Raw genomic sequence first — 23,900 nt, 5'->3', positions numbered from 1 at the left:
CAGCAATGTGGCCTCCGTCTGCACCCGCCTTCTCCCTACTAGGCATGATCTATATCTTTAACACTCAATGAAGTAGAGCCAAAGTCTGGGCCTATTTTTTCCAGAAGTCTCCTCCAACGCTTAAGAAAACCCTGGGTACATCAAGGAACCCAGCCCAAATCCATTCCTCAACATTCCAGCCACAAATGTAAATGATTATCTTTGGAGGAAAGGTAACACCTACTCAGCCATCAGAATGGTATCTGAGCCCCAGCAACCTAGTCCAGCTGAAATGACCTTTTAAGTAAGCTCTTGATACATACTGTCAAATTGGGGGGTGGGGGGGGCCGGGTGTAAAGGATTTTATTACATACCCAGATTATTCTGGCAATGGGTTAGCTAAGTGTCAGGCCCAGGACCCTAACACTATGAAAGTCTGCAGTCCTACAACTCACCTTGAGTTTCTCAGGTGAGCTATCAAAGGTAGTTTAGAGTCACATCAGGGCAGAGGACTAGAACTGCCTGCCACTCATGGCCTATACCCAGATGACTGGAAAATACGAAAGTCGCACTCAGCTGCTTTGTCACACTCGCTTGCAGAAGCCATTGGCCCAGTTTTCCTCCTTCCCTCCACCTCCCCGTCTCCACACCAGCATCAGTCACACTTTCCAGCCCTGTTTTTAGCTCTGTTGTCAGCACTTACCTCGTAAGTGTGAGTGAATCAGTTGGGGTGTAACTGAAGAACAGCCTTCTACGTGGTAAACGTGTAATTGTTCCACATTTTCTCCCCAGATTCTCAGGGGAATGAAGTTTTAAAATCACATATTCTAATTTAAGAGTAGGTTATGTGAATGTTCCTGTTTAATGTGAGATACATTAGGAATCAAGAAAGCATAAACATAAAGTCTTCTCTGAGTATTTGCATACCAGGCTGTGATGTGGAAAGGAAGCAAGAAGCTTAGAAAACAAGAAAAGAAGGGATGGTATCAAGGGTGCAGGCCACATTTGTCCATACAAACAGTATTTATGTTCACCCACCCTTAACTGAATGGAGGGTGGGGAAGGGAATGGGAGGGAAACTTTTATTAAAATGTAACAAAAATACTTTGTGATATATGAACAGATCTCTGTTCTAATCTATTCTCTAACTTAAAGTTGAAAACCATCTCCAATTATCACCCTTCCATATTAATTTGTACCTAATTTCCTTCACTCAACCTCTCAGAGGCCCGTGCCATTAACAGGACTGATATTTACACATAGGATGTGTGAAACATTGAATGGTTTCTTCAGTAATTTTCACCGGTGAGCAGAGTTTGAAAAGAATTAAATGGTGCTTCCCTTATAGACATGTCCACAGAGGCACCATTGCAGATTCCCCTTTACCCAATGACTAGGAAAGGAAATAAAAACAGTAAACACCACAAATAGGCAACTGGAAAAAAAAAAAACTACCTGTTGACAGCAAACAAAGGAAGAAGCATAGGTTAACAACACACTTGAAAAAGCATCTGCCAAGGAAAAAAAGAATGTCTGCTTTGGCTAAGCTGTATCTTAAAGGTGATCCCCGCACTGCTGAAACAGTACTAGGAAAAGAAGGCGTCCACAAAGCCAGGAGAATTCTCCTTCTACCCCGTACCTTAAAGAGGAGCAGAAGTTGGGGGGGGTGTAAATAGTCAGCCCAAGGGGAGTCATGGGACATCCTTGGAGAATGTATGTCTGTGAAGCCAGGTGCAGGATGCCACGGAGGGTGGAGGAACCTCCAAGAGTCAATCTTTTGGTGCCCCTGGGGGAGGGGAAAAGTAGAACAAGGCAGAAAAAGCAAGACTATATCTAATATCCCAAATGATGAATGCGGAGCTGGAAATCTGAAGAGAAAATAAGAAAAGGGAAAAAGCCAGTGGAAAAGGTTACATCAGAGGTGCAGTGAAAATAGCCTTTCTTCCACCCCGACCTCCCCACCTCACTGTTAACACTGAGTGAAACCCATGGGCACCCCAATCCTTCCCCCATACTACATGGAAATGAAAGACTGAAATAGGGGTGTGAACAACCAGGGCTGACTCAGGGGGAATCAGAGGCTCTGTGGCACCACAGTTAGTGAAGGTTTGTCCCCCTTCAGGGACTGGGCATGTCCCTACCAAGTGGAGTGAATCCTGATACAGAACAGTTAAGTGAACCTCAGAGTGGAGACAGCGAAAATTAAATCCATCAAGAAGTGCTCAGTCCCCGCTTCCCTCACTTTAGCTTCTGTAGGAAGAAGAAGAAGGAGGAAGGGGAGGGGGAGAGGGAGAGCCCTCCTTAACCAACTTCCTGCATGCTAATTTCAACTCAGATTCCACTTACTGGGGAACCCAAGTTGCAACAGGGATTCTTACTGGACAAACTGATCAAGATTACTACTCAGGGCTTCCCTGGTGGCGCAGTGGTTGAGAGTCCGCCTGCCGATGCAGGGGACGCGGGTTCGTGCCCCGGTCCGGGAGGATCCCACATGCCGCGGAGCGAACTGGGCGCATGAGCCATGGCCGCTGAGCCTGCGCGTCCGGAGCCTGTGCTCTGCAACGGGAGAGGCCACAGCAGTGGGAGGCCCGCGTACCGCAAAAAAAAAAAAAAAAGATTACTACTCAATGACTGCCTCAGGAACTTGAAGACAATTATGTTGGTGATGATGATGGTAGAGGTGGTCATGGTGATGGGAAGACGAAGGAAAGGAAAAGTTTTTGTCTGATAGACTCTTGAATTTTACTTGAACAAGGATTCAGGATATTTGTCAGGTGGGACTGAAAAAATAAAAATGATAGCCAAACATCTTAATGAAAAGAATTTATGTTACCATCTAGGAAACCCAGAGGACCTTTCATAACCACGTCCACTTTACTTTCACATTCCCCTCAACACGTGATCCATGATGTCACTCACCTTCAACCAATGTGCTTTTATCCAGCATCTTCTTTGTGCCAAGCTCTGTGCTAAGGATCTGGTGTCCAAAAAACACAGTCCTCCCCAAAAGGAAGTTACTAACTAATGTGAGGTCTGAAAAAGGACAATACAGAGCAAAAAAGTGCCATGATTGATGTGAGCACAAGGCCGGGTAGATGATCTGAATACACAACGATAGCCACCATTTATCAAGCTATGCTTACTGTGTGCCTGGCATTGTTTTAAATGCTTTGCAAGCATTGTCTCATTAAATCCCACAACAATCCTGTCGACAGGTCCACTCTCACAGATAAGAAAACTCACAACGAGAGTCTGAGTGGCTTTCCCACAGTGACTCAACGAGTGGTGGGTAGAGCCATGATTTGGACCCCATGTGCTAACTCAAGACCTAGAACTCCTAACCACCGTCCTGCTGAGGGATGGAGAATGACTGAATCTAACGAGGAGTGTGTGATTGGGCTGAAAACAGAAACTCTGTAATGAAAGAATAGCAAAGAGACCACAAAAGAGACTGGGAAAAAACACTCAGAGAGGAAGGAGGGGAAAGAAACAAGGGTAGAGATGATTTCAAAAAGCAGAGCATGGTCAGCAGAGTCAAATACCAAGAGAAGGTCAACCAAAATAAAGATGTAAAGGTCCTTGGGCTTTAACCACGGTGCGGTCCTTGGGGATCTTGGCAAGGGAAGTTTTGGTTGACTAGGGGGTAGGCGGAGCTGATCACAGTGAGTTGAGAAATAAGTAAATAAGTGACAGAAATGGACACAGTGAGTGTTGAATATTATTTCTAGAAGCTTGGCTGTTCGGAAAAGAGGAGGGGTCAATAGACACAGGTTTAAAGAGAGACCTTTCTACAATTGGTTTTGCTTTGGTTTTTCTAAGAAGGGAGCATGGGTAGTTCATGGCTGTTGAGGTGACTTGCCTCACTTCTCTTCCACCTTCTTTGTAACAGCCCCTGATTTTATTTGGGCTAATCCCCTTCTCCCACTCCATGCTCTCTTGGTGAGACTGCTAATCTGGGAGGGTTCTGACTTACCATAGGACCGTTCAGCACTTTCCCAGGGACTGATTTTCACCAGGACAAAAAATGGTTAGAGTTGATTCACCCCCACAGTGATGAAGAGTCTGGCTCCTGGTTAAAAAACCTACATGTTACTTTTCAGGCCTGACCATGGGCCATTACAAGAGGTCTCCCTGGACGCCTCATGGGAAGGCTGCCCTCCCCACACCGGTCCACAGCCAGGGCACTGTAATCTCTGAGAGGTGTTGCAGTCAAGGATTTGGGCCTCTCAGACCTGCATTTTGCACATTTGCATTCATCAATCCTTGGTGTCTTTATCTGAGGCCTTGGGCAGACCTCTGCTGAGCCCTCCTTATCAGGAAGAGGAGGGAATTCTGAAGACATCTTTCCCCACTCTGACTCAATACCCAGTACTCATCCATTCCTAGCCCTCACCCCTGGCCTCCCCATCCCAGGGTCCATAAAACTGCAGGAGCATTTTGTTCCGGGCTTGTCAACAGTAAGATGCCCGCCATGACTGCACTGATCTCTACCTGACCCTCCACCATGGGGAAAAAGGAACGGGGCTGGGGGTGGTGGTGCATCGTTTGGTTTTAGCCTCTTACTTATATGATCGCAGTAAGTGATTAAAGACTTAACTCTTTCCTTTTTGGCTCTTTGCTTTAATCGGCTGCTGTGACACCTGACAACTCAGCTAAGCTCCCGACAACCGGTCCTGAGGACACGGTCCACCGTGCATTGCTCCCCACTCCACAGAGCTGTCCTGGTACCTGCTTTTCCCAAGGTGGGCTCTTGTACATTTCCTTACATGGGGTGAGCCCTTTTTTGGCTTAAATTAGCCAGAACTGCTTGCAGTTGAAAAACCTTAGCTGACATAAGCATGTCTGTATGCTGATCATGAAAAGCCTACAACGACTAAGAGTGCAGAGATATAGAAAAGAAAGAGGAGAAATAACAATGATGAATAGAGTGAGGCTCCTGAAGAATCAGGGGAAAAGGGATCCAGAGGTCATTCCAACTGACTGGTCCTTGACATGAGAGAAACTTGTTTCACTGAACCTAGAGACACGGAGGCAAGAAAAGGATAGAGATTTGTCTGAAGACTTGGGGCAGGGGAGGTAATCAGGATGTCAAAGTTATTTGTGTTGGGTAACCTCTATCATTTCTAAGAAAGAGGAAACATTGCTGAGAGGATGAAGAGGTGGTGAGTTTAAAAGGCTAAAGGTGGGGAAAGGGGGGGGGATGATCTGGGAGACTGGGATTGACATATATACACTAATAGGTATAAAATAGATGACTAATAAGAACCTGCTGTATAAAAAATAAATAAAATTCAAAACTTCAAAATAAATAAAAGGCTAAAGGTTACAAGGTTGCCGTGGCGAACAGCTGAGGAGCTCATTTGACCAAAGGAGGCATTGCCATGGGAACAGGCAGCAGCATCAGTCTCCTTAACTAGTACCTTCACCACAGACAGCTTGAGAAAGAGACATAAAGGAATTACACATATTATCTGAAATATTTTCTAAACTTGATGTTTTTGCTAAAATGTAGCCTTTGCTTTCAGTTATAACTTTAAAGAAAAAAACACCGGAATAAAAACGTACTTATGAAACTTGAAAGATTGTCATAAATTTGGAAGCATTAAATTTGCAATAAACTTTGGGAGGAAAACCCAAATCTATTTCAATAGTGGTGTCTTGGTTTTGTTCTCTAAAACTTAAAGTACATATGAATGGCCAGCTGAGGGAGCCAAAACCATGCATCTAACTTTTCTACAAAGCTTTTAGGAAAGTGGATTATTAAAAACTGAAAATGCAAATGAACCTCATCTTCCAAGAATGTATGCAAAAATTACAGAAATCATATAATTTAATGCTACTCTGATGCCAAGTACATTAGAGAAAATTTCAAAGCTACAAGGGGATTCTGAATCTCAAGTAGTTCAAAAAAGAAGCGTTCCTCCCTCCATCCCTCTCTCTGTTTCTCTCTGGGCCTGGTTTGTAGTGACTCCCCAAAGCTAGGTCATTTGTATTCTATTTCAGTGGAAACTTTCTGTGAGTTGCATCAACACTTGTTCAGCTCCTGCTACAGGGAGCATACTTGTTACAGGTGTGTTGACAAGAAACAGGACAAGAAGCTCTGGCTCAGACCTCTTAAGTCAGGCTTCAGGTATAACTTAGGAAAGAGAAGGGACGCATTTCTCGTGGAAGTCTGTTTAAAAAACTGCTGCCACTAAATAGAAGTGTCTTTCCATTTTCTGCATGATACCTGTGTTAGGGTATCTTCTTTATAAGCAAGAAAATCCAATTCTGACTAACTTAGTGGGGAAAGGAATTTATTGAAAGGATGCTGGTTTATACTATCCTTTGAATAGTTTATAACTAAAATTTGGGGAAATAGTTTATAATGAAAAATGATAATAAGAGTTTATTTTGAACAAACTTATGTTCACAAATTTGAAAATTTAGATTAAATGGATAATTCCTAGAAAAAATAAACTCTCCAAAACTGACATTAGGATAGAACAAAATAGAATATAACTGTTTTTACAAATGCGTGTATTATTAAACACTTTCTTATAAAAACCAACCAACCAACCAACCAACCAGCCTCAGACCCAGATGGCTTCACTGGCAAGTTCCAGCAAATATTTAAGGAATATCTGGAAACCAAAGTCACCTGAAACAAAGCCTTCCAGAGACGAAAAAAGAGATAGTAATCCACAACTCCTTTTTTTTTTTTTTTTCTTTTTGCGGTATGCGGGCCTCTCACTGTCGTGGCCTCTCCCGTTGCGGAGCACAGGCTCCGGACGCGCAGGCCCAGCGGCCATGGCTCACGGGCCCAGCCGCTCCGCGGCATATGGGATCCTCCCAGACCGGGGCACGAACCCGTATCCCCTGCATCCGCAGGCGGACTCTCAACCACTGCGCCACCAGGGAGGCCCCACAACTCCTTTTGTGAGACGAGTATTACCTTGATATCAAAGACCACAAGGGATTCCACTTCCGGAAAGATGGGGTAGATGTGATAGGGACAGAGTAAAGGGACAAATTAGGTAATTAAGTGGTTAATCCCCCTAGGGGATTGTAAGTAAAGAAACAAGTGTGGGAAACCCCTGTAAGTTAATGATCACTCAAGAAAGCAGGTCTGCTTAGCAACAAAACCATCCAACAGAAGCATCAGACATGCTCCCAAACAATAAAACAATGGTGGCATGAGAATCACATCCTGCCCAGTGAGCTCAGTAAGTTAATGACCCCTAGGACATGCTCTCTGCACACATAAAAAACAATAATTTATTGAAAGGTGATATTTCAAAGTGAAAAACTCTCATTGTACTGAAACCTAAAATAATTTTTCCATAGTGCCATGGCAGTCCTGGCTTGACGATGTAAGGAGAAGAAAACTCCCCTGCCCAACCTGGAGGAGGACTTGATGGTGGAAGCATGACATCTACTCAAGAATGAGGAAGATGGCCTTTTCCGTCTCCCTACTTTTCCTTTGATTATAAAGCTGTAGCTCACTAAGTTCTCGGGGTGCGGCACCCTCGCACCCGCCCACTTGTGAGCCTCACAAGTGTCCCTATTCTAATAAATCAGTTCTTATTTACCACATTGCCTCTTGCTGAATTCTTTCTGCCCTGAGACTGGAGCTCCTTGGAGCGCCCCCCCCCAGAGCGCCACCTAGTGGTTTCAGACGTACTTTTTTCCATTTATTTCGGTAAGTACAGGTTAAAAGGCTAGACGTGATAAATAAAACATACACAAGATGACTCTGAAAAATAGAGAGAGGAAGGCGGACAGGATAGGGACCTTGGATATGAGGAATGACACAGTTTAAGTAGCCTGGGTTTTCTTTCTACTTTATGTATCCTAGGTTAAAAAAATTTTTTTTTCTTACTCATTGTATCCTTGGCACCTAGTAAAGTAGCTGGCAGATAGGAGGTGCTTGATGAATGAATGAACGAATGAATGGTCACTAAGTAGTAGATCTATTAAGCATTCAGGGCCATTGAATTCACTTTCAAAGGAAAAACAAAGTCAGTCTCTGATCTCTTTGAATTTATTATATCTGACCTAAGCATCAGCCAATTTTAAAAGAACCATACAAAGTGAGGAGGGAAATTCTTCCGAAACTACAAACTATAAACACAAAATAAACTACTTGTTAGACATGAATAGTGATGATAAGAGAGTCATATCCCTTGCACAGAGTGAAAAAAAAATTATTATGGAAAAAGCAGAATTTCAGGAAATCTGTGAATATGAAAAAGAATATTCCAAATCTAGGATTAAAATATAGATTATGAAAAAGAATCAAAGTATGAAAACTGCTTTGGCTAGATAATATATTTGGAGCACTGTTCGAACTAACCTGAAAATTGTAGTCTGCGGTTATAGACACCACAGAGAATGAAGGAAAAAGAAACACTAGAAGGGGAAAAAGCAAGATGTAGGGATATTCTTTTAATCATTTTATACAAGATATAAGCTAGTGTAAAGCACTCAATGCCTAGCATATACTAAGTGTCCATAAATACTAGACAATCAAGAAATCCACACATCAAGTGAGAGAGAGGCATGAACATATATACACTACCAAATGTAAGGTAGATAGCTAGTGGGAAGCAGCTGCATAGCACAGGGAGATCAGATTGGTGCTTTGTGACCACCTAGAGGGGTGGGATAGGGAGAGTGGGAGGGAGGGAGACGCAAGAGGGAAGGGATATGGGAACAGATGTATATGTATAACTGATTCACTTTGTTATAAAGCAGAAACTAACACACCATTGTGAAGCAATTATACTCCAATAAAGTTGTAAAAAAAGAAAGAAATCCACACATCAATGGCACCTGCTAGCAGAGTCACTTTGCTGTGTTCCCGGGGGCACTGGTGGCATTGTAGCCCATGTGAAAGGCACCCCTGGACAGGTGCAGCCAATAGCCTGCGTAGCCAAACACTGCAGTCCTGCTCACGTAAGTGTTTATGTTTCTGAGGCATTATAGAACTGCAATCCATGATAGCCACAAAATATCCAAGTTGGCAGTGTTCACTTTCCAGGAAAAGCAAATAAATATATAAAGGAGAGCGTAAATGATTTTTCTATGAGTTAGCATCCCAAGGTTCATACCTGTAATGGATCCAGGATACTGTATTGGGGGGTGGGTGGGAAGTGCCTAACGATTGTCTCAGACGCTGTATGGATTCTTTCCCTTACAAATTAGACTCAGATAAAGTATTCTGCAAATTGATGTCAAACAGCATTCCACTTGTAAATCCTTGTGTAAAGGATTACTGAGTGACTTGTTTAAATCCTTCAGTAAATAACAGTTTATATTTAAACAACCTTCTGTGAAATAGCTTTCCTTGCAATTTCTATACATATTCATGAAGACACACTGTCAACATTGAAAGAAAGATAGCCACGCAGAAAGAGAAAAAAATCCGATTACACTAAGACAATTTCCTTAATGTAATCAGATAGTACAGCTATATTCCTTGTTAATCTGAATTTAGTTCAAATAACTAAAGAGCTTTGTTCACTTTGTGATAGAACTAGACACTTACAAAATAAGTTTCTGACAATTCACATAAATTAATTTTTGCAAGAATCATTTTAGTGCAGGAGGCTTTTTAAAAATGAATTGAATTGGCAGTAGATCAAGATGAAATACGCTGGTTTATAAAAAAAGGACGTCATCAAAGGTTTTACTAGGCTTCCATAAAAGCAGTATGAGGTGTCTGCTTAATAAATAGGTGAATTTATTTTATTTTTTGCTTTACTTGGAAAACTTATCAACGTAATTTGCCAACACATGTTTTAAATGAGAACATTTAAAATCAGATCCTCTCATCTAATGTTTAAGACTGTAGGAGGAGACAAAAGGGAAATACACTTTAATGTCAATTTGTCTGATTGCTTTTTAATATGAAAATAAGACAGCTATGATAAGGCAGTGTTTCTCAAACTTACCTGATCATGAGACCTACTTGGGGGTGTTTGTTTTAAAGTATGGATTCCCAGGCCTCATCCCTAGAGGTTCTGAAGTTTGGGATGGGGCTCAGCAATGCATATTATTAAAAGCACCCGGAAGAGCTTTACAATCAGGCCAATTAGGGACATACTTGGTGTCATGGAAAGAACACTGACCTAGTCTTAGGGTTCAAAACACCAAGGTTGCCAGGGCTTCTGCTTGTCCTTAACCGAGTCATTTTAATCTCACTGGGTCCAAATTACCTCAGTTGTAAAAAAAAAAAAAAAAAAAACAACAACAACAACAACAAGACTGTTTTTAGTCTATAAACCCCATGAAGACCAGGACCAGCTCAGTTTTACTCACAGCTCCATCCCTGAGCCTGGCACAGAACAGCCTCTTGGTTATTATTTGTTGTTAGACAACCTGTAGGATTCCTTTTCAACATTAAAATTATATGATTCTAAAATAAATAAGTAAAGAATTCACTTGGTCAGTCATTTAAAAAATAACAATTATTCTTAAAACAAAACATAATATAAATGAAAAAAGGCTCCTACTCCTTTGGACGGGTTTAGGGCTGCACACTCCTCATGAGTACTTCAAAGGATCTGACTTGGGTGATTTGATTTCTTCCTCCCAGGGCTGTGATGGTTAAAGGTAGTGAATTGGAAACATGTAGCACAAAGTTGAGTCTGGAAAACTCAGTAAATTCTGTGAAAAACAGAGTCAGTTCTCCTGCTGCACATACAGGAATAGTGCCGTCATAGCATGCCTTGCAGGATTTTTGCTACTTTAGTCCCAAAACATACTGTCAAGTTACAAGTCTAGAATTATCAGGAACCTTCCCCGGCATGCAGATTGTGCAGTAATAAGTGCTTTTGAAACTGATTAGGCAGGAAAAATAAACTCTGAAAACTAACATTTCAAGTCCCCACACCAGTGGCATCAACATCATCTGGGAAATAAAATTCTTGACCCCTGCCCCAGACCTAATCAGAAACTCTTGTGGGTGGGGCAGAAAAATCTACCATACAACCAGTCTTCCAGGTGATTCTGATGTACACTGAAGGTTGAGAACCACTGAGTTAGGGTAAACAGGACTCATAAAAACAAATTCAAAGAAGGCTGAGTGGAAGTTTCTATAAACCTCCTACAATGTATCAGAATTGAAAAAGACCACATCATGTATCTAGTCAGCTAGGTATCAATGCACTCAATTAGCCAATACACAACAATGTGCTTTCATATAATAACTTAAGTTTCCTCCTTTTGAAAATATATTCTGAAATACTGATCCTGAAATAAAAAACAATGTAAACCACTGGGTTTTAGGATATTCAAGTCCTAATGTTTCCATTTCATAAATAAAATACAAGTTTTTAATAAAAATATTGCCAAGTATTACATTTTAATATTATTAAAATATCAACAATAAAAAAAGGAGACTGTGGGTATGCATGCCAAGTCATAAGGTTTTGTTTTTTTCAAGCCAAGTAACAATTCTGATTTAGAATTAGTGACGTGTAAGATTCTAAGGGTAACTAGCTATTATAAATGTATGATTCTATGTTCGATGTCAAGCTGCCAGCTACAGAATTCTGAAGATCTTCAGACCCCATTTCCTAAGATACCAGCAAAGAGGAAAGGGACTTTTAATCTGAGAGCCAAGTAGTGATGGAGGTGTCGGTGCTGATATCCATCTATGGGCACTCTCTTGGGTTACAAGGAGAGGAATTTGAGAGGTCACAGCAGGAAGGTGAGAGAAGGATGGCCCATTCCATACTGTTCTATGGCTTCGCAGAACATGAGTCTTAAGTACATTTTTTTAAACATTTTCCCCCAGCCCTAAAATTCACCCAAGAGAAAGAGGTTGCCTTAAATGTAAAGAAGAAACCGATCAGACCACGAGGGCAGCTCCTAGTCGGGAACGTGGAAGGGCAGTGAGCTGATGACCTCCCCCGACTCAGTGATGATGGCGTCGTAGACCCAGCGGCGGTTGCAGCGGCATTCAGGGCCACACTTGTTGGAGTTACACTTGGGGCAGGGATAGAAGCAGCCCAGGCAGTTCTTCTCCAGGCAATCGCACAGGTCAGCGTCGTTGCAGATGAGCCTGCCGCTTTTGTCATACTTCTTCATAACTCTGCAAAGGAAAAGAATGACACTGACAGGACAGTGCAGTTTTCCTTAACATGGAGAATAGATTTTTGTGTAGCAATCTTCCCAAGTAGGCTCCCTTTACTCTGAGGAAGCAGCACCCTAAAGATGACCCAGCAACACTTCAGAACGCTATAAGGCAACATGTCCTGGGAAATTCAGTCAATAGACACCAATTACCAAGGCAGTCAGGGTTGTCACCTAGAGTAAGGCTTCATTTTTTCCATCATGCTGGGGAATGTAATATCCCACCTAAGCAAAGTTTGAGGAATAGCTGATTAAAGGCTATTAAAATTTCCTTCTACAAGTTTTTACTTAAAAATATAACCATCCTTGATGGAATTTCCCCTGATAAATTACATCCATTTTTCCTTTCTTAAGAAAAAGCACTATATACAGCTGAAGCTAACACAACATTGTAAATCAACTATACTTCAATTTTAAAAAAAAAGAGAGAAAAGAAGAAGCACTACAGTGAATATAGTCACATTTTGAATGACTCAAGAGAAGCATTGGAACTGTCCGTTACTATACCAACATCATTAAAAACAAAAACAAGCAAACTGAAAATTCCTCTGCTGACAGTCTCCTCAGACCACTGCTTCTGTCCCTTTCTGATTCTGATTTTTTTTACCCAGTGTGGGGGGCAGAAGGTGTCATAAACGCTGACTGGCGGCAGGAAGTTCTGTACCAATGAGTACACCGTGCTTTGTGCCCCGACACTGCCCGTCGGCCTCTACAAGTCCAGAAAGCGAAAGGCTTTCACCAGGATTCTGCCACCTTCTCAAAACCAAACCATCTTGAAATAAATCCTTCAGTACTGAGCTGCTTGAAACCCTGAGAATGACAAAAGTACCTGTGCAGAGCCTGTATCCATTAGGACCAGTTGAAGTCAGAAAAGGCTGTGAAGTTATGACCTTCTGCACCCTTGGCCCCCAAGCAGGCATAACACCTCCTTCCCTTCCTGTTAGGTAATGCTATTCCATCCTCTTCCCTCTCCCAATAAAGCGGGGAAGGTTAAGGATCATTATGCAGACTTGCCTGATTATCTCACTGTAGCAGGACAGCCTTTCCCATGAGGATTTACATTTGAAGCACTTCATCTGAAGCATGAGAGCTCCTACACCCACCAGGAAATGCAGGTGTCAACAGACAAGGAGATGTGAAATCTATTATGGGAATGATGGGAATGGGGAGTCATGTAGCCAACAGAGAGCCTAGGTCAGACTCGGTCCTTCTCCCTGTGCCTTCACCCAAATACTCCCTGTCTTTACTCAGACATCAAGACACAAATCTTACAGTTTCCTGCCCATCTGATGCTATACGCTATATAGTTCTGAGCTATCATAGGTACATAAAGTGTACAAAACATACATGCAGAGATAAAGAATAAAACACACTTCCACGTATCCCAGATTAATAAAGGGGTGTCGTGCCTTTGACAGCCTCTTCACGCTCCATCCACTGTATCCCTCCACTCGGCCAAAAGGAAACACACCTTGATATCATAAAAATCATCTCCTTGTTTTACTTTTCATTATGCCATATGTGTATGTATCTCCAAGCGTACCGCATTTTCCCTTCTGTAATTTGTTTTAATTCTACATCATGATTTGAGATTCATCCATGGTGGCACACGTAGATGTATTCAGATATTTTCATATCTATATGTATTCCACTGTACAAATATACCAGCTACTTAACTTTTCCATTATGGGTGGGTGTTTGGGTTATTACTACTTTATTTTCTTTGCTATTGCAGGGATGCTGTGAATTTCTTGAACATGTCTCCTATTGTACATGTATGAGTTTTTCCAGGATATACACCCAGAAGTGAATATGTTAGGTCATAAGGTACATAGGTAATGCCAAGTTGTTTTAAAACAGGGCTTCCCTGGTGGCGCAGTGGTTGAGGGTCCGCCTGCCGATGCAGGGGACACGGGTTCGTGCCCTGGTCCGGGAAGATCCCACATGCCGTGGAGCGGCTGGGCCCGTGAGCCATGGCCTCTGAGTCTGCGCGTCCGGAGCCTGTGCTCCACAACGGGAGGCGCCACAGCAGTGAGAGGCCCGCGTACCGCAAAAAAAAAAAAAAGAAAAAGAAAAACCTGATGTCTAGTTGGAGATTATAGTCTATTTCTTGAAATTGCTAACTTCCAGACATAAGGGGTGATACTGTACTTTAGAAAATACATTTTTAAATAATATAAAAGTGGCAACATTTAATTGCTTTGTCAAGGAGAACTCATGCATTTTGTAATCCCACAGATTAAATATAATAAATCATGATCTTACTTGTACTTTACAGAAAAATACTCATTCATCTCTGACATTCGTGCTTTCTTTTTCTGCTGCCTTGTTTCAGGATTAAAGTCTGCTACTTGTGGTCCGGGATTTTGAAATGCCAAGCATTTTAACTGTCGCTCTATCTGCTGCTATGAAACAAATAAACAAATAAAATGTATTAGTAGTAAGAACCAGATAATTTTATCTGCTTTACACAGCATCAAAATGAAGTTGCTGTAACTTTTACCATAACGGCATGAAAGCTTAGTTGTTTTAGCTAGAGTAATAAACAATTTAATCAGATTAAGTTTCAAAAGATGATGTAAAACTTTTCAAATTAGGTCATTCTTTCTGAATAAACAAATACATAGTGTAAAACTATGTATAATAAAAAAATAAAAACAATCAAGGGGGAACAGAAGAATTCCCTTTATACCTGCAAACCGCCCCCTGGCTTCTCAAATCTTCTGGGGATGAGTCAGAATTACCATTTTATGGTGGATAATGACAAGGGAGTAAAAGCCCTTCTGCCCAGGTAAAGTATCTCTAAACACAGTGAGAACACACAATACACACAACCCTCCCCTTCAGTGCTCTAGGGCATCTCAGCACTCACTGCCCTGGGAGTGTGGACCCCATCAGGGCTCTGATGCAGAATGCAGTCACCTGAAGGATCCCCTCTCAGTCAAAGTCAGATTGCAAGAAGAAAATCTGGCTTGAATGACAAAATAGCGTGTTAGTGGAAATTTTCACAAGTCTCTGTTTTGGGATATTTATAATTTGAAATTAAATGGGGCCTAATTGGAAAGACAAGCAATAAAGATACTTCAATCAGTCCTGATAATTAATTTTGAACATGCAGCACATGTCAGGAGTGAAGGGAATGCTCCTCTGAAGGATTTTAGAAGAAAATAATCTGAGTGGCCCCAAAACACTTAGGCTAACACATATATGAAATACTACATTTCGAAACCAAAGGGAAACTTTCAATGTATGAATTTCAAGGTAACAAATTAGTAACAGAATCTCAGGCTTCTCTGCAGTTTCTTTAGCTTAATAACAGTCTAGTCAGTCTAAAATAATATAGGTATGTTTCTTTAAAATTTCATTTTGGTTTGTGTGTATGAGTTTGTTTTACAAACAACCTTATGAAACGATTCTGTATTCAGGTATAGCTGTGCAATAAACACAACTTAGCACGATCTACTATTATTCTCAGTAGCAAAGCAAGAGTTTAGATGCCTCTGTTCAGATCTTGGCTCTGCCACTTGTTACTGGAGTGCTTTGAGCAAGTTCCTACTTCTTCTAAGCAGTTTCTTCTTTTGCAAAATGGGTTAACAACAGTGTCTTGGATAAGGGTTAGGTGAATTAACATTTACCAAGCTTTAGAACAGGTACTAGCATATCATGGGGAAAAAAACCCCAAGGATTTGTTAAATAAAAATATTTGACCAGGCTTCCCTGGTGGCACAGTGGTTGAGAGTCCGCCTGCCGATGCAGGGGACACGGGTTCGTGCCCCGGTCCGGGAAGATCCCACATGCCGCGGAGTGCCTGGGCCCGTGAGCCATGGCCGCTGAGCCTGCGCGTCCGGAGCCTGTGCTCCGCAACGGGAGAGGCCACGACAGTGAGAGGCCCGCGTACCGCAAAAAAAAAATAAAAAATTTGACCATATTCTCTACAAATTTTCGACTCCAAGGGTAGGATTTTATTGCACAGGATGCTGGGGACTGAGAGGTACCAGAAGCTAGGTAAGATGAGACCAGCTTCATGAAAGCGGGGTGAACACGAGGAGAAGCCCCATTAGCACTAAGCGGCAGAGATCCTTCCTGTGGATTCCTGATGGGGCCTACCTTCCCACCCAAATCTGGGGCATCTCAGAGATCCCCAAGTTGCAAACTCCCCAAATACCATGGAATCATAGTATCCACGAGCCATACCAGTTGCTTCCGTCCGATTTGACAGTTTTTCTCAGGAGAACTTTGACCTGCATGTCTCTCTTGCATGGAATTGTTTTTTTCTGATTGTTCACTCATTTCTGATGACTAAAAAAAGGAACTGGAAAAAAGTAAAACACATTAATATCACATATCCCAAGTAACCTAATCCTGTGACTTTCCTGCTCTCTCCCTACATCTTACTTTCTTTGAAAACCAGACTTACTAGAAAAGCCATTTGCTCCCCTGACTTCATTTTTTTTAACCACTCACTCTTAAATCCTGCATCTGACTCCCCCAGAACACTTTACTGATGCTCTTCTCAGCCTGGTGTTCCATGAGCAAATCAACTTCCATGAGCAAGTCAACTGTACCTTTTACAGTTCTTAGCATCAGAGACCTCACTGGAGCACACAACCCTGGGACCAGCCACTCCTGCCCAAGAGGACTAGGAGTTCTTAGACCGCCGTTCTTCCTCCTTTACACTTAGTCCCTTGAAAGAGAATAAGACACGTTAATGTTGTAGTACATCCCCAGTAACTTTGTGAAAATCTTCTCCGCTCCCATGGTTTCATTATAACCTTTTCAGAAATCATTGCCCAGGATGCCTCTAAAAGCTCCAACCTCCTCAAACAAGTTTTCTGACAAATTTCTAACACAACTTGTGCTAAATGGAAGTCATCAGTTTCCCATAAAACTCAGCTGCTTAAATGTCTGTAATTTACTTTTAAATACTTCTATATATGTATACACACACACACACACATACAAGATGCGTACATGTCAGGTGAAGCTAACACAGGTTGACAATCACAAATGCACAGTCCAGGCTTCTCTGCCACTGCAGAAAGGACCACGATCCAGAGGAGGCTTCCGCAGCCCTGCCGCCTCTCCCGTCTCTTGTCAACTACCTGTGCTGAGTGCAGGGCACTGTTTCTACCAAAGGACCAGGGCGTTAGGCTTGACCAGTTCATCTGGCACCGCCACTCTGCCTGCCAACTGGAAATTCCAATTCCACCAATGCCTCTCCATTCTCCCTATGTCTAGGGCCGCTAGACACGGATTGTTCACTCTTCTGTATCTTCCGCTCCAGTTCCCAACATTAGGTTAGGAAGACGTGTTGGTTTGTCTTTCCTAACATTCCTGGCATTGATTCTTCCTTTCCATTCTGTATCAGGGAGAAGCCACCCTAAAGATAGCAGTAGTCATAGTAGTAGTAGTAGTACCTTACCCTTGACCAAGATGGGCTTATCACTCCCCTCAGTTTGACTAAACTTCAGCCTTCTCCTGACTCTTTGCCTTGACCTCCCTTTTCTTAGATCCCTTACTTCAGAAAACATGTCATCGGTAAATTCTTTCTCTGCTCCACTGAGATGTAAATCTTCTCCCAGCCTCAGCCAGTTTTATAACCCCAGAAGGTCTTTCTCAAGGGCTAGGAGCCATCCCTTTGAAATGTAATCAGCCAGAAAGACTGAGCTCCTATTTGCCAGTCTCTGTGGGAAGGTAGAAGCCTAACTTGCTAATTGGTGGATTGGTGAGTGCCAATTAGCAAACACAGGTGACCTAATCACAGAGAAAAACATTTGCAAGCTCGGGAATTACTCCATGTGCCCCACACGTCCCAGGGATCAATCTCTCCCCTAAAGTCCTCTAGTATTTTATTCCCACCTTCTATTTCAGTGGAGTTGAGCTCAGACTGAGTTCTGGCTTTCCTTCCCTATGATAGCCTTGAATAAAATCTACTTTGCCTGTTTCACTTGATCTGGTGCAGTTTTTGCTTGGACACTGTCACATGCAATTTCACATCTCATCAGCCAAACATTCCCAGGGAGCATTTTCCAAGTTGTCTGGAGATAAAATCACATGGAGCTATTTTAAAAATGATAAATTCCCTGTCAAATGCCAGCCCTAGTGGAGTTATCATTTGCAGAGGAAAATCGTGGTGATCTGTAAAATTAATAAGTTCTCCAGGTGAATGCTATCCTTAGGCAATTATGGGAGATATTAGGATAGGTATAATTTTCTTCATCCAGTTTTGCCATCTGATCCTAAAACTATTGCCCATAATTTCTTCCTACCCCAAATTTATCCAAAACATTGTGGTCATGTTGATATTCCTAAACCAGAAATGTCTTTATCTTATTCCTATGAAAGGACTTCCGTGACTCCCCTCTCCCAATAACATCCCACATCCCTGGTGTATCAGTGAAGGTCCATCAAAACCGACTCCGGCAACGTGTCTAGGCTCACCTCCCTGCATTCCTTACCTTGGGCCAAAACTACTGACCTCCCCACTCCTGTTACCATCCCTCCCATCTCTTACCTAACTCATTCCTTCCCCTTTGAACTCTGGTTTATCTCTCTGCTCCAAGAAGCCTCCCCATCACTCTGATCCTTGAAGATTCCTTTCTCTCTTGGGCTCTGTTTGAAGCTTCCTCAAGAAAATTGCCCCCAGCGGGGCCCTAAACCTTCTAGCTTCTTCATGTAACAAATTTTCTTCCACATGGGAATAGATATGACTTTATGATCATCTTTGCAAGCAAGAAAATCTTCTCAAAGAGCATCCATTTAACTGCATTAGGAGAAATGAATATTTTATGCAAATCCTCCACCCAAGATGCCTTTGGTTAAGTCCTTCATGAAATGTACGTCTCCAAATATAGATTTGGGGGAAAAATTACTCGTATTTATTCATATTCTGAATAAAACAAATGGAAATTATAATAGAATTTCACCAGGGCCTGAAACTGTAATTGGATTTTATTAGGAACCCAAAATATCTGTCCCAGGAAAAGTAATAAAATGGTTCAGAACTCCCTTTTTTCCCTGCTTGGCATTTCCCAGGCAGGGGTTCTTAACCAGAGAAGGAGTAGCAGGGGGCCCTTGAACTCGGATGAATAAAGAACACATATTTATTTTCACTAAGCTCTAACTGAAATTCTGGCATTGCCTTTTATTATAAGGCAACCAACAAACCACAATAGTCTGAGTAGCACTTTTGACCGATTTTTTTTTTTTTTTTTTTTTTTTTTTGCGGTACGCAGGCCTCTCACTGTCGCGGCCTCTCCCGTTGCAGAGCACAGGCTCCGGACACGCAGGCTCAGCGGCCATGGCTCACGGGCCCACCCGCTCCGCGGCATGTGGGATCTTCCCGGACTGGGGCATGAACCCGTGTCCCTTGCATCGGCAGGTGGACTCTCAACCACTGCGCAACCAGGGAAGCCTGTTTTTAATATTTTGGTAAGTGTATTTCAATATAACTGGTTTCCTTTGTAACCTTACAGATTTTATTTTATATGATTAAAACCATCATTCTGAAAAAAAAAATTATCCTGAGAAATGGTCCATAGATATAACAGCTGACCAAAGGAGTCCATGACACACGAAAATAAGATTAAGAACCCTTGCAAAGAGGCAGGGAGAACCCACTGCTGCCGCCTCATTGATCATGGTGATGAGAAACAACAGCTCCTGGCTGTAGAAGATGTTCATTTTCAAGGACAGGGCTGGAAGCAATATGGTATATTCTGGGGAATTGCATTTAATGAAACACAAAGTGTATGACATCGAATTAACCAGCTCTCTGTTTTGTCCTAACGCATGTCAGATTGCCTGTAAAAATCCACGATATAGTCTAGCCCAAAGAGAAGCAGCTCCCCCAAGTGGCAGACATAACACAGACTCCAAGAGCAGCCATCCTTAAAGTATGGCCCAAGGATGGGGCAACAGTTTACACCAGGCTTGGGCCAGAATGGATGTCAGCCACTTCACTGGGTACATTGGATAGTTTAGCTGATGTTTTTCTCCAGAGCAAGACTATCTATCTGGAGGAGGCAGTTCACTGATTTCCGTTCTGGCCCAACCTTGATTCACCATGAACAGGAACTTTGAGTAGCACTGGAGTACATTTCGGCTGTGACACTCATCTTCCTTCTGTGGTTAGTTCAACTTTCACGTGCAAGTTCCTACCTCTATTAGAAATTTAGCTCTGGAAGCAGTCTTATACCTTTCTTTATCTCCCCCTAGAACTACTACTTTGTTAGTACTCAATTCATATCTCATAAATATTATGCTAATAATGCTAATTAGGCACCTACTATGTGCCAAATACTTTGTTAACTATTCTACATATATTATTTCATTTAATTCCACTGCAACACTCTGAACTAGGTACTGTTATTTCTATTGAATATTTTACAGACGAGAAAACTGAGGCCCAGAAAGATCATTTAGGCCACAGGGGTTTAAAATCCAGACTTGTCTGACCTCCCAAACTAAGCTGTTTTGGGGATGTTACACTGCTTCAAGACTGATTTTAATGATGACCACCATCTCTACATAGGCTGTTGCTAAGTGACGGGATATAATCAACCCGAGCCACACAGAGCTTGTTCAAAATGAAGCCTGGACTAGGAACAGGGGAAGATGCATTTAGATGATCATCTCAAGTTTGCCTCGTCCAGTTCCTCTGTCATAGCACACACCTCCAAAGTGCGCTGGGAAAAAGGTTCCCAGCTCAGACACATGAGCCACATCTGACCTCAGGATTGGATTTGGAAGTCAGCTGGAAAGAACAAAGTCACACATAGACAAAGTCACCCTTGAAAATGCCTTCAGAAAATGCTGCCTGGGAAAGGCCCTATACAGTCAGGCCTTTCTCCAGTTTCTCAGGTTAGGAATTGGATGAAGTAGTTGACTTACTTACACACATAGAGGAGCCAGCATGGTTGAATTATGTTTATCTTTAAACCCCAGATCTATACACCCTGGCAAGTTCCATGCTCTATGAGGCCTCAGGAACTAGGTCACCGTAGAAACAGCACTGGGTCCAGAACCCCACCTTCCTGCTCATTCTGAGGCACAGGTCATCCAGGGAAATGCAGTAAAAATGACTCACACTGTAAGCACTTACCCTTATCTTCAGGATGCCTCCAGCACCGTAAGGTTGAATTTATGTAAGCTGATGGTATCTTGCACAAGGTGGAGTGTTTTTTCTACTTTTATCCCTAAGGACGCTAGCAAACTATCAAAACAGGAAAAGCGTTCAGTTTAAACTCTTGCTCAAAAGTTGGTCTCCACTTTTACTCAGTAGCAGATAAAGGGGTTTATTCAGAGACACTACCTGTCAGACACCCCTCAGAAAATATTTAGAAGTAAAACACACACACATATTTTCGTTCAAAGCCCTTGCAGTAGAGAGTCAAGCTATTTCAATCTCATTCTGTCTCTAGCCTCAGTTCCCATCCTTGGTAAAAATGACAGATCACTGAGATAATTGGCAGGTGAGCAAAATCCCACCAGGGACATATTTAGAAGAGAAACAACTGCTGTGCTGGTGATCAGTTAAATCATTCCCTTGCGGCTCCCTCCCAGATGATTCAACTGTTTTCAAAGCCACAAAACTCCGTAACCTCCAACAAAATCTCCACTGCCATTTGTCTGTGAGAATTAAAAGTAATTTTGATCCAAGCCTTTGAGAGTGTTTTTAGATAAACAATGTTAATGCTTTAGAAACAACTTATTTGCAGTGTGTAAAGATTCCTAGGAATACTTTTATTGCTGGATTTGCCAAAACACACACACACACACAGCCTTCTGTGGCTCAATGTAAAATAATGTGAAAACACTATCATAGATTTAAAATAATTTGAAATGCACTCAGCAGAGAATCTGATAAGCTATGCAACCATATCATTGCTTTTTTTTTTTTTTTTTTTTTTTGCTAACGCCAGGAAGGCTACAGTCTGGGATCGCTCTGAAACCAAAGCACCTGCAGGGCTCTTCTGGGTCAGTTACAGATCAGCATCCCCGAGGGCCTCTCTACTCACACCTCACTTATAATCTGGATCTCTTGAATTATACATTTAAATTCTTCCTTGCAGCTTTAAGGATTATGAAAAACAGAAACCTGTCTGCTTACTCTGCCCCATCGATGGAAAGCAGAGAAGGAAGAAAATTCTTTTATGAGACGGCAGCCTGGGCCATTTCAGCCTTATGCTGATAAATATACATTTAGCATTGTCCTGATAAATATACTTCAGAACCACTCATCCCATATTTCAAGTGTGGAGGTCCTTTTTTCTAGATCCCTAACGTCTTTTTATGCTCAGTTCTTAGTTTTCAGTTTCATGCCTGCAACAAAAAGAACCTCAACTTTCTTCTGCTCTTAACTACAACACATTAATATGGCAATATCATTCAGAGTCAACATTCCGTGACCTGCTTTTGCCTCTTCTCTCTCTACCAGCCTCAGAGGAAATCAAGTTTAAGTGCATCCTTTGAAAAGGAGCGTCTTTCCAATGATGATTTTCACAGTTTTGTTAGTGCCTACTTCTTAATGAGACTTGCCTTGCCAAGCTGAAGTGGTGGGCTGTAAAGAGAAAGTACACATACCTTTAAGTCGGTTGACAAAGAAGGGAAGAATACTGGACAAAAAGAGAAACTGTAGTGCCTTGTTTCCTTTGTTTTGCTGAGAAACCATAGAACCCTCCGGAGGAGAAGTCAGAAGGCCCCTAAGGTGCTCCTTAACTCTTGTAATAGTGGCTGAGAGGAGGAGAGGTGGAAAAACGGAGGGGGTAGGAGGTGGGTGTAATTGTTAACTCTCTCTTCCACCATGAGTCTATCTAAAATCATATGAAATCAGGGAATGATCATTCGTCTGCTCATCCATCTTTCATCTGCAATAAGCAATGAATCTAGAGTTTACGATTTGACTGTACTGCTCGGTGTCATATCTCGACTTCAGATATTCAACTAATGTTAACAGCCAATTGCTGCCTGGCTATTTTTATACTTCAGTGTAAATAGCCCAGTATATATACACTCACACTCACACACACATTATAGATACATATATGTAGTATTCTTGCAAAGAACAAGGAAAGGAAACAAAATCGTCAGTTACAAGAGCTTCCAACCCATCAGGCAGTGATAGAAAACCTGAAGGTGGTGCCGGAATTAAATATATTTGACCTGAACTTTATATCTGTTAAGTAACTGCTATGTTTTTGAGATTACACTGTAAGTTCTGCATATAAAAAATATACACGATATTGCATATATATGATATTGCATATATATATTTAAACTAAAAACCATTTAGGAAAAAACTGGGTTGTCCCAGGAGAAAACTAAACCACGTTTATAAGCTGTGACTAAGACATATTAATCTCTAAATTACAGCCCTCCAATCATTGTCCTCTGCCACCAGGACTCAGCTATTGTGCTGTGAGCCATTAAAACCACGTCCCAGGCAGGTTAATACCCACCTCATTCATTTGTGAATTATAGGGTAAAAACCGCCATTTCACTCCTAATTACTTTTGCAGCAAAAACAAGGAAAGGAAACAAAACCTTCAGTTTTAAGAGCTTGCAATCCATCTGGCAGTGATGCAAAACCTTAAGGGGATACCAGAATTAAGTATGTTTGACCTGAACTTTATAACCATTAGGCAAAGGCTATATTTTTGAGATTACACAGTAAATTCTACTCATCAAAAATTTGTCATCTTGCCATTTAAGAATTGCCAATTCCATCTTGCCAAGTAAGGACTGATAAACCTCAAATCAAGTAAAAAACCTACCAGACTTTTTCCACAATCACACCTTAC

At 41.8% G+C, this 23,900-nt stretch overlaps 1 protein-coding gene across 2 annotated transcripts; it reads right to left on the bottom strand.

The window, feature by feature from the left end:
• Nucleotides 1-11,449: 11,449 nt before the first annotated feature.
• Nucleotides 11,450-16,808, bottom strand: ARL14EPL (ARF like GTPase 14 effector protein like). 2 transcript variants are annotated; one of them, XM_081232003.1, is made up of 4 exons: nucleotides 16,665-16,808; nucleotides 16,294-16,411; nucleotides 14,365-14,504; nucleotides 11,450-12,058 (listed from the first exon to the last, which is right to left on the bottom strand). In XM_081232003.1, exons 2-4 carry the CDS (start codon nucleotides 16,387-16,389, stop codon nucleotides 11,836-11,838), a joined length of 459 nt encoding a protein of 152 aa, XP_081088129.1. In that variant the 5' UTR covers nucleotides 16,390-16,411; nucleotides 16,665-16,808; the 3' UTR covers nucleotides 11,450-11,835. The 2 variants fall into 2 exon arrangements, with proteins under 2 accessions (XP_081088129.1, XP_081088130.1); XM_081232004.1 differs by having other exon boundaries at nucleotides 14,365-14,501.
• Nucleotides 16,809-23,900: the final 7,092 nt, after the last annotated feature.

Source organism: Mesoplodon bidens (genome assembly GCF_964165515.1).
Source record: "Mesoplodon bidens genome assembly, chromosome: 4".
Taxonomy (NCBI): domain Eukaryota; kingdom Metazoa; phylum Chordata; class Mammalia; order Artiodactyla; family Ziphiidae; genus Mesoplodon; species Mesoplodon bidens.
The sequence above is the reverse complement of the archived record's forward strand: the minus strand, read 5'-3'. Positions and strand labels throughout refer to the sequence as shown.

Bases quoted from the DNA above. Each gene is read 5' to 3' on its own strand.
- ARL14EPL (XM_081232003.1), bottom strand. From the start codon at position 16,389: ATGAGTGAACAATCAGAAAAAAACAATTCCATGCAAGAGAGACATGCA. The intron at 14,505-16,293 runs GTATGGCTCGTG...TTTGTTTCATAG, and splicing joins AAATCGGACGGAAGCAACTG to CAGCAGATAGAGCGACAGTT. The intron at 12,059-14,364 runs GTAAGATCATGA...TTTCCTTTGCAG, and splicing joins TATTTTTCTGTAAAGTACAA to AGTTATGAAGAAGTATGACA.